The 16115-nt window shown below is 32.5% G+C and overlaps 1 protein-coding gene across 3 annotated transcripts; it reads left to right on the top strand.

Moving 5' to 3' along the window:
- The first annotated feature begins 7471 nt into the window (after nucleotides 1–7471).
- On the top strand, nucleotides 7472–15806 carry LOC105835029. 3 transcript variants are annotated; one of them, XM_012677963.3, is made up of 4 exons: nucleotides 7472–7591; nucleotides 9713–11867; nucleotides 14485–14649; nucleotides 14716–15806. In XM_012677963.3, the coding sequence occupies exons 1-4, from the start codon at nucleotides 7589–7591 to the stop codon at nucleotides 14823–14825; spliced, it is 2433 nt and encodes an 810-aa protein (XP_012533417.1). In that variant the 5' UTR covers nucleotides 7472–7588; the 3' UTR covers nucleotides 14826–15806. The 3 variants fall into 3 exon arrangements, with proteins under 3 accessions (XP_012533417.1, XP_012533415.1, XP_012533416.1); XM_012677961.3 differs by having other exon boundaries at nucleotides 14485–15806; XM_012677962.3 differs by having other exon boundaries at nucleotides 7479–7643; nucleotides 14485–15806.
- The last annotated feature ends 309 nt before the right edge of the window (nucleotides 15807–16115 follow it).

The following is a 16115-nucleotide window of genomic DNA, read 5'->3' on the forward strand; positions in this document are numbered from 1 at the left end:
CTTTTTCTTCCTCTTTTTCTTTTTTCCCTCCTTTCGGGCGCCACCACCGCCCCCCGGACGGGGGCCGCCCCGTCAAGGGGACGGGGGAGCGACCGCCGGCGCCCTAGCCGCCGCCGTCTTGGCCTTCTTGGCAGCCTTTCTACCCACCACTCTCGATCACTCCTCCCGCGCAGCGGTCGAGGGCGGCCGACCCTCGGGCACCCGGGCGGCACCCGCCCCTTCCTGCTGGACCGCGGAGGGGCAGTGGCCGACCCCGTCGGGCGCGCGGGACCCCCCTTCCCGAGCCGACGATCCGGTCCCTCCCGGATGGTCGACCCTCCGTCCCAGGAGCGCACTCCCAACTGAGGCCTAAAAGACCTCAGCCGGGAGGCGCTCCTCTATGGTGGTCAGGCGGGCAGACACCAACTCGCCCACCCGGACCATCAAACTCGCGGCGAAGGTCTCCATCGCCGGCGGCCATGCGGCTCCAGCGTCGCACGGGCCCCCGGCCTGGCCTCGGCGGTCCCCCATTTTGGTGGGAGCCCCCGCTGCACCACCTCCAACCCGAAACTGCCTTCTTCTCGGGCCGGAGGTGTACCTAGACCGCTTTCTGTGAGCCGCACTCGCCGAAGGGGGGGGCTCCCGGTCGGAGGGCGGATCAGCCCCATCTTCGGAACCGGCCGCGGGACACCTCCGGGTCAGAATTACCACCTGCTCCCGGAGGGCCCGCACCTCGTCCCTCAGTGAGGCGTTCTCCGCCTTTTGCTTCTCCACAATGCGCTCCAGCTTGACGAGCTCCTCGTCCCTGGAGCGCCTCCGGATCTCCGCAAGGGCACTCTCGGTGATCGTCGCTACCTCTCTCAACGTTTTCACTGAGGTGCCCTTATACCCTTTTTTTAAATGCCGAGATTCGGCGAACCGCAGCTATTCCCGCTTCTATCTGCCCCGCGAGATCCGCCATGGACAGGTCTCCAACCCTGGCCACAGCATCCGGCGGGCCATCCTTCCCAAGGAGGGCCCTGGCCGCCCGAGTGATCCTTACCTCAGACCACTCGGAGGCCAGCTCTTCCTCCGCCCTTCTGACCGCGTCCTCGCGGTACTTAAACTCCGCGAGACGTTGCGTTTGCGACAGCCCCACACGATGCTGCCGCGGCTTTTTGCGCGGGCCGGGTCTGCTGTCGGACAACCTCCCGGCATCCGTGGACGCCCCAACATCTTCTCCGTCCCGGCAGCGAACGCGGCGCGAGTCGAGGCTGCTCGCCACGCTCTCCGCCGGCGACGGCGGCCCGAACGGCCCAAGAAAAGCCCGCAACCTAATCTAACCTAACCTAACCTAATCTAACCTAATCTACTTAACCTAATCTACAATTATAAACCTGTCTAAAAATACTTACTAAAAGATGACTTAAGGTGACTAATTTTAGACATCTTTCATTTGTCTTAAAAATGACTAAAAGATGTCTAAAATTAGTCACCTTAAAGTTATCTTTTGGGCAAGGCTTACAAGTCGACTTAAAACGGGTCTTAAGCCGACTTTTAGTCGTCTTTTAGTTGACTATACACTCTGACTAAAAGATGTCTTGGACTAAAATATGACCAGTTTTAGTGATCCTTTTAGACGACTTGGTGCTGTCTGGGTAGTGTTCAATCGGTAAAACAGACGATTCTAGCATCTCCTTAAATAAAATAACGTTTGTGTGCGCGCGCGCGCGCGCGCGTGTGTGTGTGTGTGTGTGTGTGTGTGTGTGTGCGTGTGTGTAAAACAAAAATTTGGTTTACTTGCTATTTAAATAAAATTTCTTTTTTCTTATATCCAGCATCTTATGCCCAGCAAACACGTTTTGGCACAGTTATATCATTTTCTGGTCACTATGTAAATATCTTTATTATATAACAGCGAGATGGCTTTGTGATGCAACCGTGACAACTTAATATAGTAATGACATTTTTGTTACAACTTATTATTATATATTTGTTACGTAACCCAGATCTATAAATTATATGTAACTAAATCACATCCATGTTTTGTTTCATGATTAAGACGTAACAAATACAAAATGTAAGTTACATCACAGAGCCATTTATTAAAAGCTGTAAATTTTACATGAATTTGTTACGTCTATATAATGTGTACCGTGTTTCTATAAGAGTGAGTCCCAAATGCGCACAGTAATAAACGGACACAGCAGCTGAGTGAAACGGACACAGACCAAACGGACACAGTAATAAACGGACACAGTGCGAAACGGACACAGTAACAAACGGACACAGTGCGAAACGGACACAGTAACAAACGGACACAGACCAAATGCGCACAGAGCGAAACGGACACAGACCAAATGCGCACACTGCACATGCGCACAGACCAAATGCATACACGGAAAGTCGCAAACCCATGTGATGCAGTGAATGCTTTGCACGCACACACACACACACACACACACGGGGGGGGGTGCAAGAGAAGCCTTCGGCCCCCCTCCCGCACCCACCCCGTCCAAGCGCTAACCTATGTGGACTTTACTTTGCTTGCAATGTACATGGATTGCATTTGGTCCGTGCGCACGTGCAGCGTGCGCATGTGCAGTGTGCGCATTTAGTCCGTGTGCATTTGGTCCGTGCGCATTTGGTCTGTGTCCGTTTCGCACTGTGTCCGTTTCGCTCTGTGCGCATTTGGTCTGTGTCCGTTTGTTACTGTGTCCGTTTGTTACTGTGTCCGTTTATTACTGTGTCCGTTTGGTCTGTGTCCGTTTGTTACTGTGTCCGTTTTACTCAGCTTGCTGTGTCCGTTTATTACTGTGCGCATCTGGGACGCTCCCTTCTGTAACGATTATATCACAAAACTCTAAAATTGTTTGTTCTTTGAAAATGACATCACTGAAATGTAATACAATTCACATAAATAACGCATCAAACTTTTTAGTTCCACGCCAGCCGTTATGAAAGTTTGTCACAAAAATTTCGATACCTAATACCTGGATATAGTTCACGGATAATTATTTTTGTGCCAATGAATAGTATTTTCAACTATATTAAATGTTTAATAATTAGTGCATATATACAATAATTGTCGTGACAATTAGATTCTCACTTGACGCGATCCACTCCGCGTGTCTCCTTGATCGAGGACACATGTAAACAATAAGTTATAATAAGATAAGTATAATGTACTGCAATACGCGTATAATTTGTCTCTTTACCCTTACTTTCTTTTCTTTCTTTCATCACTGCAGGTATTTGTTTTTAGAATATATTATATTCGTTAACGTCTATAATTTAATAATAAAAAACATAACCTCAAAATATTGTACTATAAAAATGCAGTAAAGTTTTAAATTATTCTTCTAGGTCTATATAAAATATATATATAATAAAATTATTTTTATTTAACTGAGAGACATTTTCCACAGTTACGAGAATATAAATATTATATTTTGCAACGCTTACAAAAAAATTAAACTATTAAAATATTGTTTACAATTCAGTAAATTATTATAATTAATCAGTAATATATTTCTTTAAGATTGGTGCAAATAGTGTTTTAGCAATTTTAACTAGTTTTTTTTTCTCGGACAAGTATATCATGTATCATCGACTAAATTAGAAAATCTCATAACTCCATTTTTGGACAAAATTGAGATTATGTGCATATTGATGTACATATGATATATTATAACGATATGAGGTTTTCTAATTTAGCCGACGATACCCAGTGAACACATTTTATAGCAGCAATATAACATGGAAGTTACATGTAATTTAACATTGTTATTCTTGTGATATGTAGGTGCTATATGACATGAAAATAACCTGTTACGTAATATTTGTTATACGCAAGTGATATAGCTGTTATACATCGTTTTGGCGTTACAGTTATTCAACAAAAATTGTATAATCGTAACATAACACGTTCGTATCAATGTTATTACGGAACGATGCGTCGTAGTTGACTCAGAAATCAGACAACACTATAACATCCTGAATGACAGATCTATTTGATAATAAAAAAAAATTATTATAAAAAAATTATTAAAGATAATGTTTTCAAAAATAATGGTTTGTCTACAATTACTGCGCACAAAAAATGTACAAAATCTAAATTTATCATGTACTGAACAAAACAGAATAATAAATGTATACTATTCAATTTTTCTTAGAATTATGATCTATATAGTTAACCATCTAATTAATCATTTGAACGCTTCAAAGATTAGTGCTAAATAGATCGCAATTTCCATCAAATTATTAAGGTTATGAAAAAAGATAAATTTAACAATGAAATTAATAAGTAAATAAATTAATGCTATTTATTTTTAATATGTTTTGTAAAATTTGATTGCTTTTATAAAAAATAATATAATTGCGTCAGTTTATAACATATAGGTATATGTAGACAATAACAAGTACCCATATCGATGAATCAAATTGGCGTAGCAGGTAGAGTACAAGGTTCGTCATCCTAAAATCCCGATTTCAAACCTAGCAGCGGCAAGTAAAAATAAAATAAAAAATAACATAATTTAAATTTAATTAATTAATAAAAATTTGTCCTAAATTTAGTATGTGCTGTTGATAAAAATAATTTTTAAAAAATGAAATTTTTATTTTATTTTATTTTTCTTTGTAACTGTTGTGTGACGGTTAGATAACATGTAATTATAACATGTTATATTGCTGAGTCAGAAATTGTAACTTACATGTAAGTTACGTGTAATTTCAGAGTAACGTAACCTGTTATATTCGGTTACATTGCTGTTACACTGTTACTATATTACTGTGTTTACTGGGTATATACAATTACATATTTGTAAAGTTACAGTGCCAAGTTCCATATTACAATGGTTTTATAAATATTTTGTCATTGTTATGTAGTTGTTACATAACAATCATGAGATTTTTTTTATGTAATTAATATATCACCGTTACAGCAAATATTTTGTCACTGTTATGTAGTTGTTACATAACGATTATGAGATTTTTTTTCATGTAATTAACATCACTATTACAGCAAACTGTGACGACAAATTTGAGAACATTCTCCGCTTCATTCGCATAACATCCGACATAATTGTTACATCACATGGAACCGGAGATATGTAATTTTTATATCTTTGTGACGTAAACGTGTTTGCTGGGTGGTTGTCTAATTATGAGTGCATTTTCTTATTTTCTTTATAATAATACATTATTTAGTTCTTGATATTGTTAACTTACTCATATAATCATTTATATTATATTATATATTGTACAACGAATAATAAATTTAATAATGTCGAAGACTGTATGATGTGTTATTATAACAAAAAAAAAGTGTGTGTGTGTGTGTGTGTGTGTGTGTGTGTGTGTGTGTGTGTGTGTGTAATGTGTTTTACTTACATTTTGATATTGTACTGCTAATTATACATAAAGATTATTTTGATGTAATTATTTCTTGACAATAGCAAAGTTTGAATTTATTAAATTAGCTTAAAAATATGATAAATGAAAATATATAACAAATTGCGTACATGTATTCGTAATATTATTAATAGTGGTTTAATATTAATATTGTTTAAACATATCAATAAAGTTGAGAAGGCCTAAACAGTCACATGATGATTATAATCTTTTTTTAATATATTAATTTAATAATCTCAGTTTATATAACCTTATTCATATGTTTAAACAATTATACATTTATAAAAATTTATTATTAATATTATGATACACATATATCAATGAAGTTATATCAGCTGAGATTATTAAATTAATATATTAAAAAAAATATTATAATCAGCACCTAGCTGTGACTGTTTAGGCCTTCTCAACTTTATTAATATTAAACAATATTAATATTAAACTACTATTGAAATTATATAATGTTACAAATATATGTACGCAATTTGTTATACACTGGCGCAAAAAAAAAACGAAACAAAATTTTTGACCGATTTTTAGGCAGTTTTCAAAGTGATGCAACTTTGCGAAAAATCATCCAAATTACATGTACTTTTTTTTAAATTAAAGGGCAAAGACTCTACTTTAAGAATCCCTACGCGAAAGTTTGATTTGTTAAGTGTGAACCTTTTGTATTGCATGAAAACCAAACATGTGTTTTTTAATTGAAAAAAGTTAAAGTTTGTTATCATTTTGCACAAGTTTCTCGTTAAAATCTTGCTAATATTAATTTAGATCCTTAAAGTTCATTCTTTTCTAAGCAATTTAAAAAAAAAACATGTCGATACGATGTTTATTGTTGATTGCACGCGAGTTTGAAATTTGCACTGCATTTTAAGGTATTTTAGCGAATAAATACGGTATTTTTTTAATATCATGAATTTTGAGTATCAATATGATATTGCACATTGATTTTATTCGTGTTAAATTCAATCATACCGCTGTCATCAAAGTGACCAGATCTGCACTACGTGGAGAATGACGATCAGATTTTGTACATCATGTGGCCCTGAAAAGGCTGATTTTTTAAAATAAAATTTAAACTTTTATTTTTTATGTATGAGTATGTGTATATGTATGTTTATGTGTATGTGTGCGTTTATGAGTATAGATGAATGTGATCTTCTGTTGACTTCAGTGAAATTGGTGCGTCAGCTATCCGTTATATTCAGATCAGTAAGTACAAATTTCCATCGATGAATTTCAGAGCCACATGATGTACAAAATCCGATCGTCATTTCTCACGTGATGCAGATCAGGTCACTTTGATGACAGTGGTATGATTGAGTTCAACACGAATAAAATCAATGTGCAATATCATATTGATACTCAAAATTCATGATATTAAAAAAATACCGTATTTATTCGCTAAAATACCTTAAAATGCAGTACAAATTTCAAACTCGCGTGCAATCAAAAAACATCGTATTGACATGTATTTTTTTTCAAAATTGCTTAGAAAAGAATGAACTATAAGAATCTGAATTAATATTGGCAAGATTTTAACGAGAAACTTGTGAAAAACGATAACAAACTATACTTTTTTCAATTAAAAAAAACATGTTTAGTTTTTATGCGATACAAAAGATTCGCACTTAACAAATCAAACTTTCGCCTAGGGATTCTCAAAGTAGAGTCTTTGCCCTTTAATTTAAATAAAAGTACATGTAATTTGGATGATTTTTCGCAAAATTGCATCACTTTGAAAATTGTCTAAAAATTGGTCAAAAATTTTGTTTCGTTTTTTTTTTGCGCCAGTGTATATTTCCGTTTTTTATATTTTTAAGCCAATTTAATAAATTCATATTTTATTATTGTTAAGAAATAATTATATCAAAAATGATTTTTATGTATAATTAGCAGTACAATATTAAAATAAAAGTGGCATAAGCAACACTAAATATTTTATATTATAAATATTTACAATATCGTTGACTTTATTAAAATACACCGATATCAAACCTTATATTTTTAACTTTTACATGAACTTTTTTTTTTTTCATATCCAGTAGATCTTTAATACTCAACTTGATTGGCAAAGTGAACAGATAAATGTGTATTTGTGCGTCAGTACAGCTAAGGAGAATCAAGCGAGTAAGATAAAGAGAGAGTTTGAAAGTAGGCCTTAGCCGCTCAGTCAGTTGTTGACTACGTGTCCAAACGATTGGTTGGCATAATGGTGAGTTTTCGAATACTGTTAACCGAATGATGCATTTTCTGTCGCTCCAAAGGTATGAAATATTACTAATTTCTACAAAAATTTTATGTAGTGCTGCATGTGTTTTTGAATTATGTTCTCTACGTGCATCAATACGTTATATAAAAGGAAAGTTTAAAATAACTTGTACTATAAAGTTATTTCTAGTTAAAATGCTATTTTTCACACACTAAAGTGAATACTTTTTAATAAAATTTAAATTTTGAATAATTTTATACCTTGCATTGTGACTATAGTTGGTTTCTTAAATATGATAATATAATTCAAGCCACACATTTGAACACTTTGACATGCAAGGATGAATATTTTATAATTTTTAATAAAAAGCTTGTAATTTCAATTAAAGACGTATTTCTACAGATAATGATTGCATTAATACAATATAATATCACTAAACAATATTACTCTAACATTAAAATTTTATCTTCTTATGAAGAAGTAGTTATATTGTGATATTGCTGGTGTTTTACTTTATTCAATTATTTTAAACCTTATTTACATAAAGTAATATTAATAATTGAGTAATATTAACATTGCATCAATGCCATCAATGCAACAGTTATCTACAATAATACAAATCTTTTACTATACAATATTTATGCTTAGAAACTATTTCTATTTCTATATATTATGAATACATCATTAAATGACTTAGGCGTTTTATAATTCCACAATAAAAGATTACACACACGTGCGTGCGCGCGTTTTATTTTTATGCACGTGTGTGTGTGTATGTGTGTGTGTGTGTGTGTGTGTGTGTGTGTGTTTACATATATAAAATTAAAGTATCATTCATTAATTACATACTCATATTATTTTTATAATTTTTTTTAAATAAATTAAGTTTATAAATATTACGTATCTTTTACGGCAGAATAGTAAACATTCTTTAATACTGCGCAACATCAGATTGTGAAAGTTGCTTCTTTCCCGCTACGTTCTTGATGTACTCATTAAACATATTTTTTGTTTCTAAATAATTATTGTTTTGTACATTTCTCAAGCGTTCTTGTCGAAATTCACAAAGATTTCATTTTTTATCATAAAATCTTTGACTGTTTTAGAATGATAAATATTTTATACTTTAAATTTGAAAAAACCTAAAATTTAAAATAGCAAAAATTAATTGTTATACATGATTTATAATTACGAAAATATCGAATAAAACAATTTATTTCTCAAATTTTTACCATAAGTTAAAAACATAAAGATAACTTTCCTTCAAATGTTTATCTGATTTGTTTATTTATTGCCTATATTTAAATCCATACAATACACATTGTATTTATTTTCTGTTAATGTGTGGAAAGGAGTGGCATTAAACATGTATATGCATGTGTACATTCTGATTCTACAAATTTTTATTATATATACATGCAACTGTGTACAAACAGAATTCCACTCAATTTCTTATATAAATTATAAACAATCTAGTCTTCTAAAAGAATCTTTGGAAAAAAACGTATTTTATTATAAATTACGATCAGCATCATTAACGTTATTATTACTCTTTTTATAAGAAAATCTTATTACATTTATAAGTCTCTCTGTTCTTCTTTTTGTATTCTCATCAAACTGGCACAAATTTTATTGCTTCATATATATGAAAGAGTGAAATAAATCACGAGTATAATGTGCATGTTGTGAAAAGATCAGATTGTGAGAATTAACTGATAGTATACTCTTTGACATCAGTAATCTAGTCAAGGATTCTTTTGCAACATTGCTCATGAATATGAAAAATAACTATCTTGAACTCATTCTTTTTTAACATATTAAGCAAGCGTCACTTATATACTGTTGAAGAAAACATTGTATGTATATAAATTAATAACATGTATAAAATAATTTTTTTTATTACACATACTCTAATTTAGATCAATAAGCATATTAAATATATCTGCAAAAAAGTATTGTATTTAAATATTCTATCTATATAAATTAAATCTCTCTCTATACAATTTATTAAAATTATATTTCTCTCTCTCTCTCTCTCTCTCTCTCTCTCTCTCTCTCTCTCTCGCTTTCTCTTCTTCTCTGATATTTTTTGTCTAATTCGTATAATTATTGTTTTTCTCACAGATTGTGCTATTCTGTATGTTGATCGTCATTGGCTTATGTCATTGCAATGATCTTCCATCAAGTACTGAAGTAGAGAGCTCGATTAACCGAACAATCGACGAAGTCGAAAGATTAATTCGTCAAAATTCCACTTTACCACATCTTACTAGACGTGAGATTATTGACATTCTTTTCAATATCACGTCCAAAGATATCGAAACATATCAAAACAAAAAAGAAATTGAAGAAGCAAGGAATATCTACCAAAAAGCTTTGATGGTAGTACTGCCTTACAATGCAGAAGACACGATAGAGAGGGAAAGCATGAAGGATTTGTATACTAAACCACCGATAGTTCAATTAATTACGGATCCTGCTGCCAATCCGGAAGATTTCGAAGCATCGAAAAACAAAAATCTACAGACAAACGCACACACATTTATGCAGAAAACACAAAACGATATATATAAACAATCTCTTAAAAATTTTATAATGACACATACATATGCTCCAGAAAAAAACTTATCAAAGGAAAACTCACCAGTGCAAATCCGATATAAGAACCATAGAGAAACGTATTCAGAAGCATATTCAAAGATGCCTTTAAATAAAACCGTAAAATTTGATTCAGCGCCAATAAAATTTAGCTTTAATCTAGAAAATATGCAAAAACAATCAACTCTAGCTGAAAAACCAGTAACTACTACTAGACGACCAGTGTTCGAAGAATCTTCATTAACCAAAAATGAAGATGTCTATGTAGTATATAGTACGAGTGCAACAACCATCTCACCCAGAACAGTAGAGACGAAGAAGAATATTTCAATGTTCAATTTGGGTTCAGAAACGACATCTCGGCCTTTAAAATATAACGAACATGTTTTGTCCGTTGACCAATGGCGATATAATGCACCGACAACGAAACTTCCAGATATGCTCTTTAAAAAAATTTTAGATAAAGAACCGTTCTCTCTTTTTCGTCCAACTACTATATCACTGAAAAATATTACGCCGACTGCGTCGAATAGCAAAATTGAATACAATTCAGAGATTTCAAAGACAATCACAACATCCAAAAAGGTGCCAGTCGTGATCACCGAATCAGCTCCTATCTACGTGACACCAATGCCCTCCTCTTCTTTTTCTTCTTCTTTTTCTCCCTCTTTCCTCTCTTCTTCCGAGAAATTAAAATATAATTCTACTTATAATTTACACTCTGGAGGTTTTCACAGAATCACAACGACGACAACGACAACAATGCGCCCGGAAGTAATGGAACTGCTTGCCTCGATTGGACTTCGACCGGAAAATGTTACTAATGTAGAGGACATATTTAAACAGAATAAAAAAGATATGGAAATAAAATCCCAAATTCCTAACAGTAACGGTTTAAGTTATACAACTTCCGGTTTGACAGCCATTGCGCTTGATTCACCATCGATAATCGCTGAAAACACTTTCGAAAATCCTGTTTCAGAAATCGGAAAAGGCATGAACAATCTAACACCTGATGTACAATTACTTTTCCAACGATTTGGTTTGCAAACATCCAATCTATTAACGACCACAATGTCCACGCCAAAGTCAACTATTAATACGAACTCGTATACCAATTTCAAGCCTTTGCCAATATCTAAGATAAAAAACGAGGATATGAAGGAATTTTTAGCAAAATTCGGACTTGGTGTTAACGACAATAGAAAAAAAAAGGCAATACCGATGTCAACGGAACGGCCGTCATTGATCGAGGCCGTTCCAGATAATATGAAACAGATTCTAGAGAATATAGGCCTCATATCTCACAAAACAACGAGAATAACATCAAAAATGGAAAATACAGAACCAACAAAGGCGACCAAGTTCCATGTGTTTAAGCCGCATGAAGTTAATGTAAAGGATGAAGATCAGAGAATGAAAATCAACGAACTTTTAGACAAAATCAGATTAGTTCAGGAAGGAAAAGCAAATACAAAAGACGTGCGAAAAACAGCCGATGATTTGCTTGAAACTACGAAAACTTTAAAAGATGGGCCGGATCCGCTGAGTCTAGAAGAAATAATCAAAATTTACAATAAAGATCTAAAAAATGAAGTAAAAAGACAACAAAATCCGAAAGAAACCGTCGAAATCATTACGACTGGTGATCGAGCTTTCATAACGACGACGACGTCTACCGGTATAAAGAGATTTATAATATCCGTTTTGGACACCTCAGAATTTTGGGTTGGACGGATTATTCAGGGTCTGGCGAGGATCAAACGCATGTTAACTAACATGGGAGATAAGATTATGCGATCTCTTGATTAAATTAATTTATTAAAAGATGTCATTACTAAATACTTATTCTACTATATGTATATGTTCTCAGCATATTATTCTCTGGTCCACGTTTTCTTTTGCTTCTTTTACAATACTTGCTTTATATTCCTTAAGTGTCCGCAAATTAAAATCTAAATTACAAGACAACTTTACCCAAATAGCACTGAATGTTCCAAGGACGTCCATGTTAAGTCCAATTCAGGTCCACATGTCCATGGACATAAAATGGACATTCATAGGATATCCATTATTGGAATTAAAACGGATGTTCTATTCAGAACGTCCTATGCTCAATATCTGATTTATGTCCGCACTTGGATCTTACTTTTATATAATTTATCTTTATTATTTTTATTATGTAATCTAAAAGAAATATTGTAAATTATATATATATATGTATTATTTACAATATTTCTAATTAACATTAATTTATAAATAATAATAAATTATATTATTTTTAATTTTTAAAAGGTTTATTTTAATTGTTCTACTTTTAGATAGAATATGAAATATGTAATATGAAATAATATGTATTATTTTTTTATTTATTATTAACATTATTAATTATTGGTATTTTTTTAAATGTTATAATATATTATTGTTTCTTTTTCATTTTTGTTTCTTTTTCTTTTTTTTCTTTTTTTCGGTTTTTTTTCGTTTCTTTTTCCGACCAAAAGAGAGATACAGCAATTGGTCTGAGTCAAGCGCTGTCTCTGATCTTTACACCGAGCACTTGGTACGCGTATCAAATAGTAAATAACTAGTGAATGTGTTTAATCATTGGCTGATCAGCTTAAATTCATTACTTGATACGCGTACCAAGTGCTCGGTGTAAATTAGGGCTCTGTCTAACCAGTAGCATAATAGGCGCTAGACAGAGAAAGAAATTGACCCGGACCATGTCTCCTCTTTGTTTTTCTGCCGGACACTTTTCAAGAGCTTTTTGCAGCAGTCCATGCTTTATGTCGATGATTTTTACAAAATTTGGATTAACCCACTATTGCAGCAAGCTCTTTAATTGAAAAAGGCCCAAAAGAAATAATCAAACCATAATAGGTCCAAAATTTGGTTTATTTCGGACTTTCTATGAATGTCCGAAATTGTGACAAACTTATATCCCATGGATGTCCATTAAAGGACTTTCTATGAACGTACAAAGTTGTGCCAAACGTATATTCTATGGACGTCCATCGAATATCCGACGGACCTTATTTGGACTCTTAATGGATGTCCAAATGTCCAGAAGCGGATATCCACTGGACATACACTGGATGTCCTTGTGCTATCTGGGTATTAATAAGTATAAAAAAAATTAATAATTATCAGAATAAAATATATTAACTAACTAATTAAATATTTAATATATTCTTCTATAAAATCGGAAACGCCGTAGAAAAAATGAGATTGAATAGTAATTTTTTAATTTGAGTTGATTTGAAATGTATAATGTAACCTACATTAACTTAACTATGGTTGATATTAATTTTATTAATGTACATTTCAAATCAACTCAAAATCCGTGCTTTAGTTGTCAAGTTGAAATACCTTGAGAATCTAAAATTTTGTCAGACATAAACTACATTTTAAAAATATTTAAATAATTGATAATTAAAGTGTAAATTATTATACATAAAAGAAGATTTTTAATAAATTATTTACGGCTTTACTTCCGTCAATAATTGAAATAGAATTGCAAAATCTTGTAAATTTAATTAAAACTAAAAATTAACACAATATGATAAATTCCAATATGTTTTGACATGGAATTTATTTAAGCCATAAATTATTCAAAGAAGATTTTGGTAGGCCGACTTTTTCTTACGCGCGCGTACTATTAACTAGATATACACAACTTTCATCCTGTATACTTGTTTCTAAAGCAGTGCATGTTGCATGTAATATTGCACGCGAATGCTTGATGTATATACTTGCATGCAAACCGGTTCATAGCACAATGTCATTATTGCTACCAATCACGCAATGGACAGGCAGAGAAAATATTTTCTCTATTTCACTTTTTGGAGATGATTGCTTTTTCTATAATATATGAATACGCTGCGAGATAAATTAAATAAAGAAAACACAATAGAGAACGAGAGAGTCAAGGAAGAAAAATATTCTGATATCTATACTACAAAAATGATTTTAGAATATTTATTTTCATTCTTCTTAACTGTATGTGTGTATGTGTGTGTGCGTGCGTGTGTGTGTTACATATAATTTTAGATTTTATTATATTACTAATTTTTTTTCTTACTTTTGTTCTTAAAACTTAAGTATTTTTATCATTTTTATGCTTTTATTTTAATATTCAATAATAAAACTTATTAACCTTCTCGATGTTTTATATTTACGAAAATCTTTATTATCTTTTGCTTCACTTTTTTTTATTTGTATTCAAATTTAACTTTTTGTAATATCTATTTTTTACAAAATAAAATTAAACATCAATTCACCTAAGATTTTGTTGACAGAATCTGTAAATGTTTCTTCAACTACGACGACAACGACGACAACAGCCACGATGGCTTTAGATTCCACAACGGACAGTTCAAACTTCCGTAATGCGCTGACACCAGTTCCAGAGTCATCGACATCTGCAAGCATAAATCTCATGGCATTGGAAGAATCCTTTGGTGGTACTACTAGTGCACCCGATCCCGTTTTACCAACTCAACGACGAAATGGCTTGTATTTTCTTTTAGATTGGAATACTTTCCTCGAAGTCGGTGAAGATGATGAAAAAAAAATAAATTTGAGATTTGAGCCAAAAGTTGGTGATAGGACGAGATTTCTACCAGTCAATGTGCCGTAGTTAACAATTTTAATACAATATTGTTTCTAAAAAAATTTAATCTACCTACATAGTTTATTATGATTTATTCTAATATATTTTGATAAATAAATTGTGTAAACTATTTTTTAATAACTGTATTTTAATCTACATTTTTATATAGTACCGCCCAAAAGTATACAACTTTTAGGTTTTTTAAGCATAAGCTTTATTTAAGTCAAATAGATTCAACATTATACAATAAATATTGAGTATTAGATACATTTTGTATATGAAGTGTTATAAAATTTAACAAAATATTTATTGTAGAATGTTTAATTTATTTGATTTACTTAAATGGAAATTATGCCCCCAAAAAACCTAAAGATGATGATATCTTGATTAGTACTGTGCTTATGTAGAATAATCAAAGATATCATATTATGTAAAAAGATCATATAATTCTATTTGAAAAAATTGCCTGTGCATTTATGAAGTTACGACCTGAAACTCGCGTCTGCGTTTACGTAGAATGGCCTTAAAAAGATTTTGTAAAATATAATGAAATATTGCAAGTGATGAAATATTTGTACAATCTTGTTATATATTAAAAATTTACAATAGAAATGTTTCTAAAACCTATCACATAATAAATATGAAAACATACCTAAGCAAACAAAAAATTATTACAGCTTTAAAATAATTCCAGAATGGTAATTACAAGTTATGTTTCAATCATTCACGATTTATTTTTTAGTCATATTTTAGTCATTTGATCATTGTATTATTGTACTTGTTTTACTTAGGTAATATGAGTTGCGAAAGAAGTTTCGTATGAAATAATTTTGGAAATACATAATAACTTAAAAAAATTATAAAGCTGTTTTACCGTATGTTTTAATACATTTTTAAATAAATTATATAATTGACTTTATATATTGAATTACAAAAGTCTTTTATCGAATTGAAGTACACACAGAAATGTGAGAAACAATGATCGAGTTCATATAAAAAGCAAAAAAATATTTTTAATACGTAGATCTGTCATGATACAATAATATTTGCTTAATACAAATATCTACAATATATCTGTACAGAATTTACAATATCTGCAATATATATATACAAAATAAGACCATACTCCTCTAAGGATAACGTATACCAACAATATTGTGCAATTGGAATAAGATCTAGTAGTCTAAAAAAATATTTTCTTTTAAAAGCAAATTTTTTATTACAAAACAGCTTTGAATTAGTTTCACAGAGTTAAAAAGTTTTTTACACAATTAAATTTTTACATAATTTGCATAAAAATGAAAGATAAGTAATAAT

The sequence above is a fragment of the Monomorium pharaonis genome, chromosome 7 (assembly GCF_013373865.1).
Source record: "Monomorium pharaonis isolate MP-MQ-018 chromosome 7, ASM1337386v2, whole genome shotgun sequence".
Taxonomy (NCBI): Eukaryota; Metazoa; Arthropoda; class Insecta; order Hymenoptera; family Formicidae; genus Monomorium; species Monomorium pharaonis.

Excerpts from the sequence above, each read along its gene's own strand:
- LOC105835029 (XM_012677961.3), top strand. Across the intron at positions 11,868-14,484 it reads AACGACGACGACGTCTACCG|AATCTGTAAATGTTTCTTCA; the intron begins GTATAAAGAGAT and ends TTTTGTTGACAG.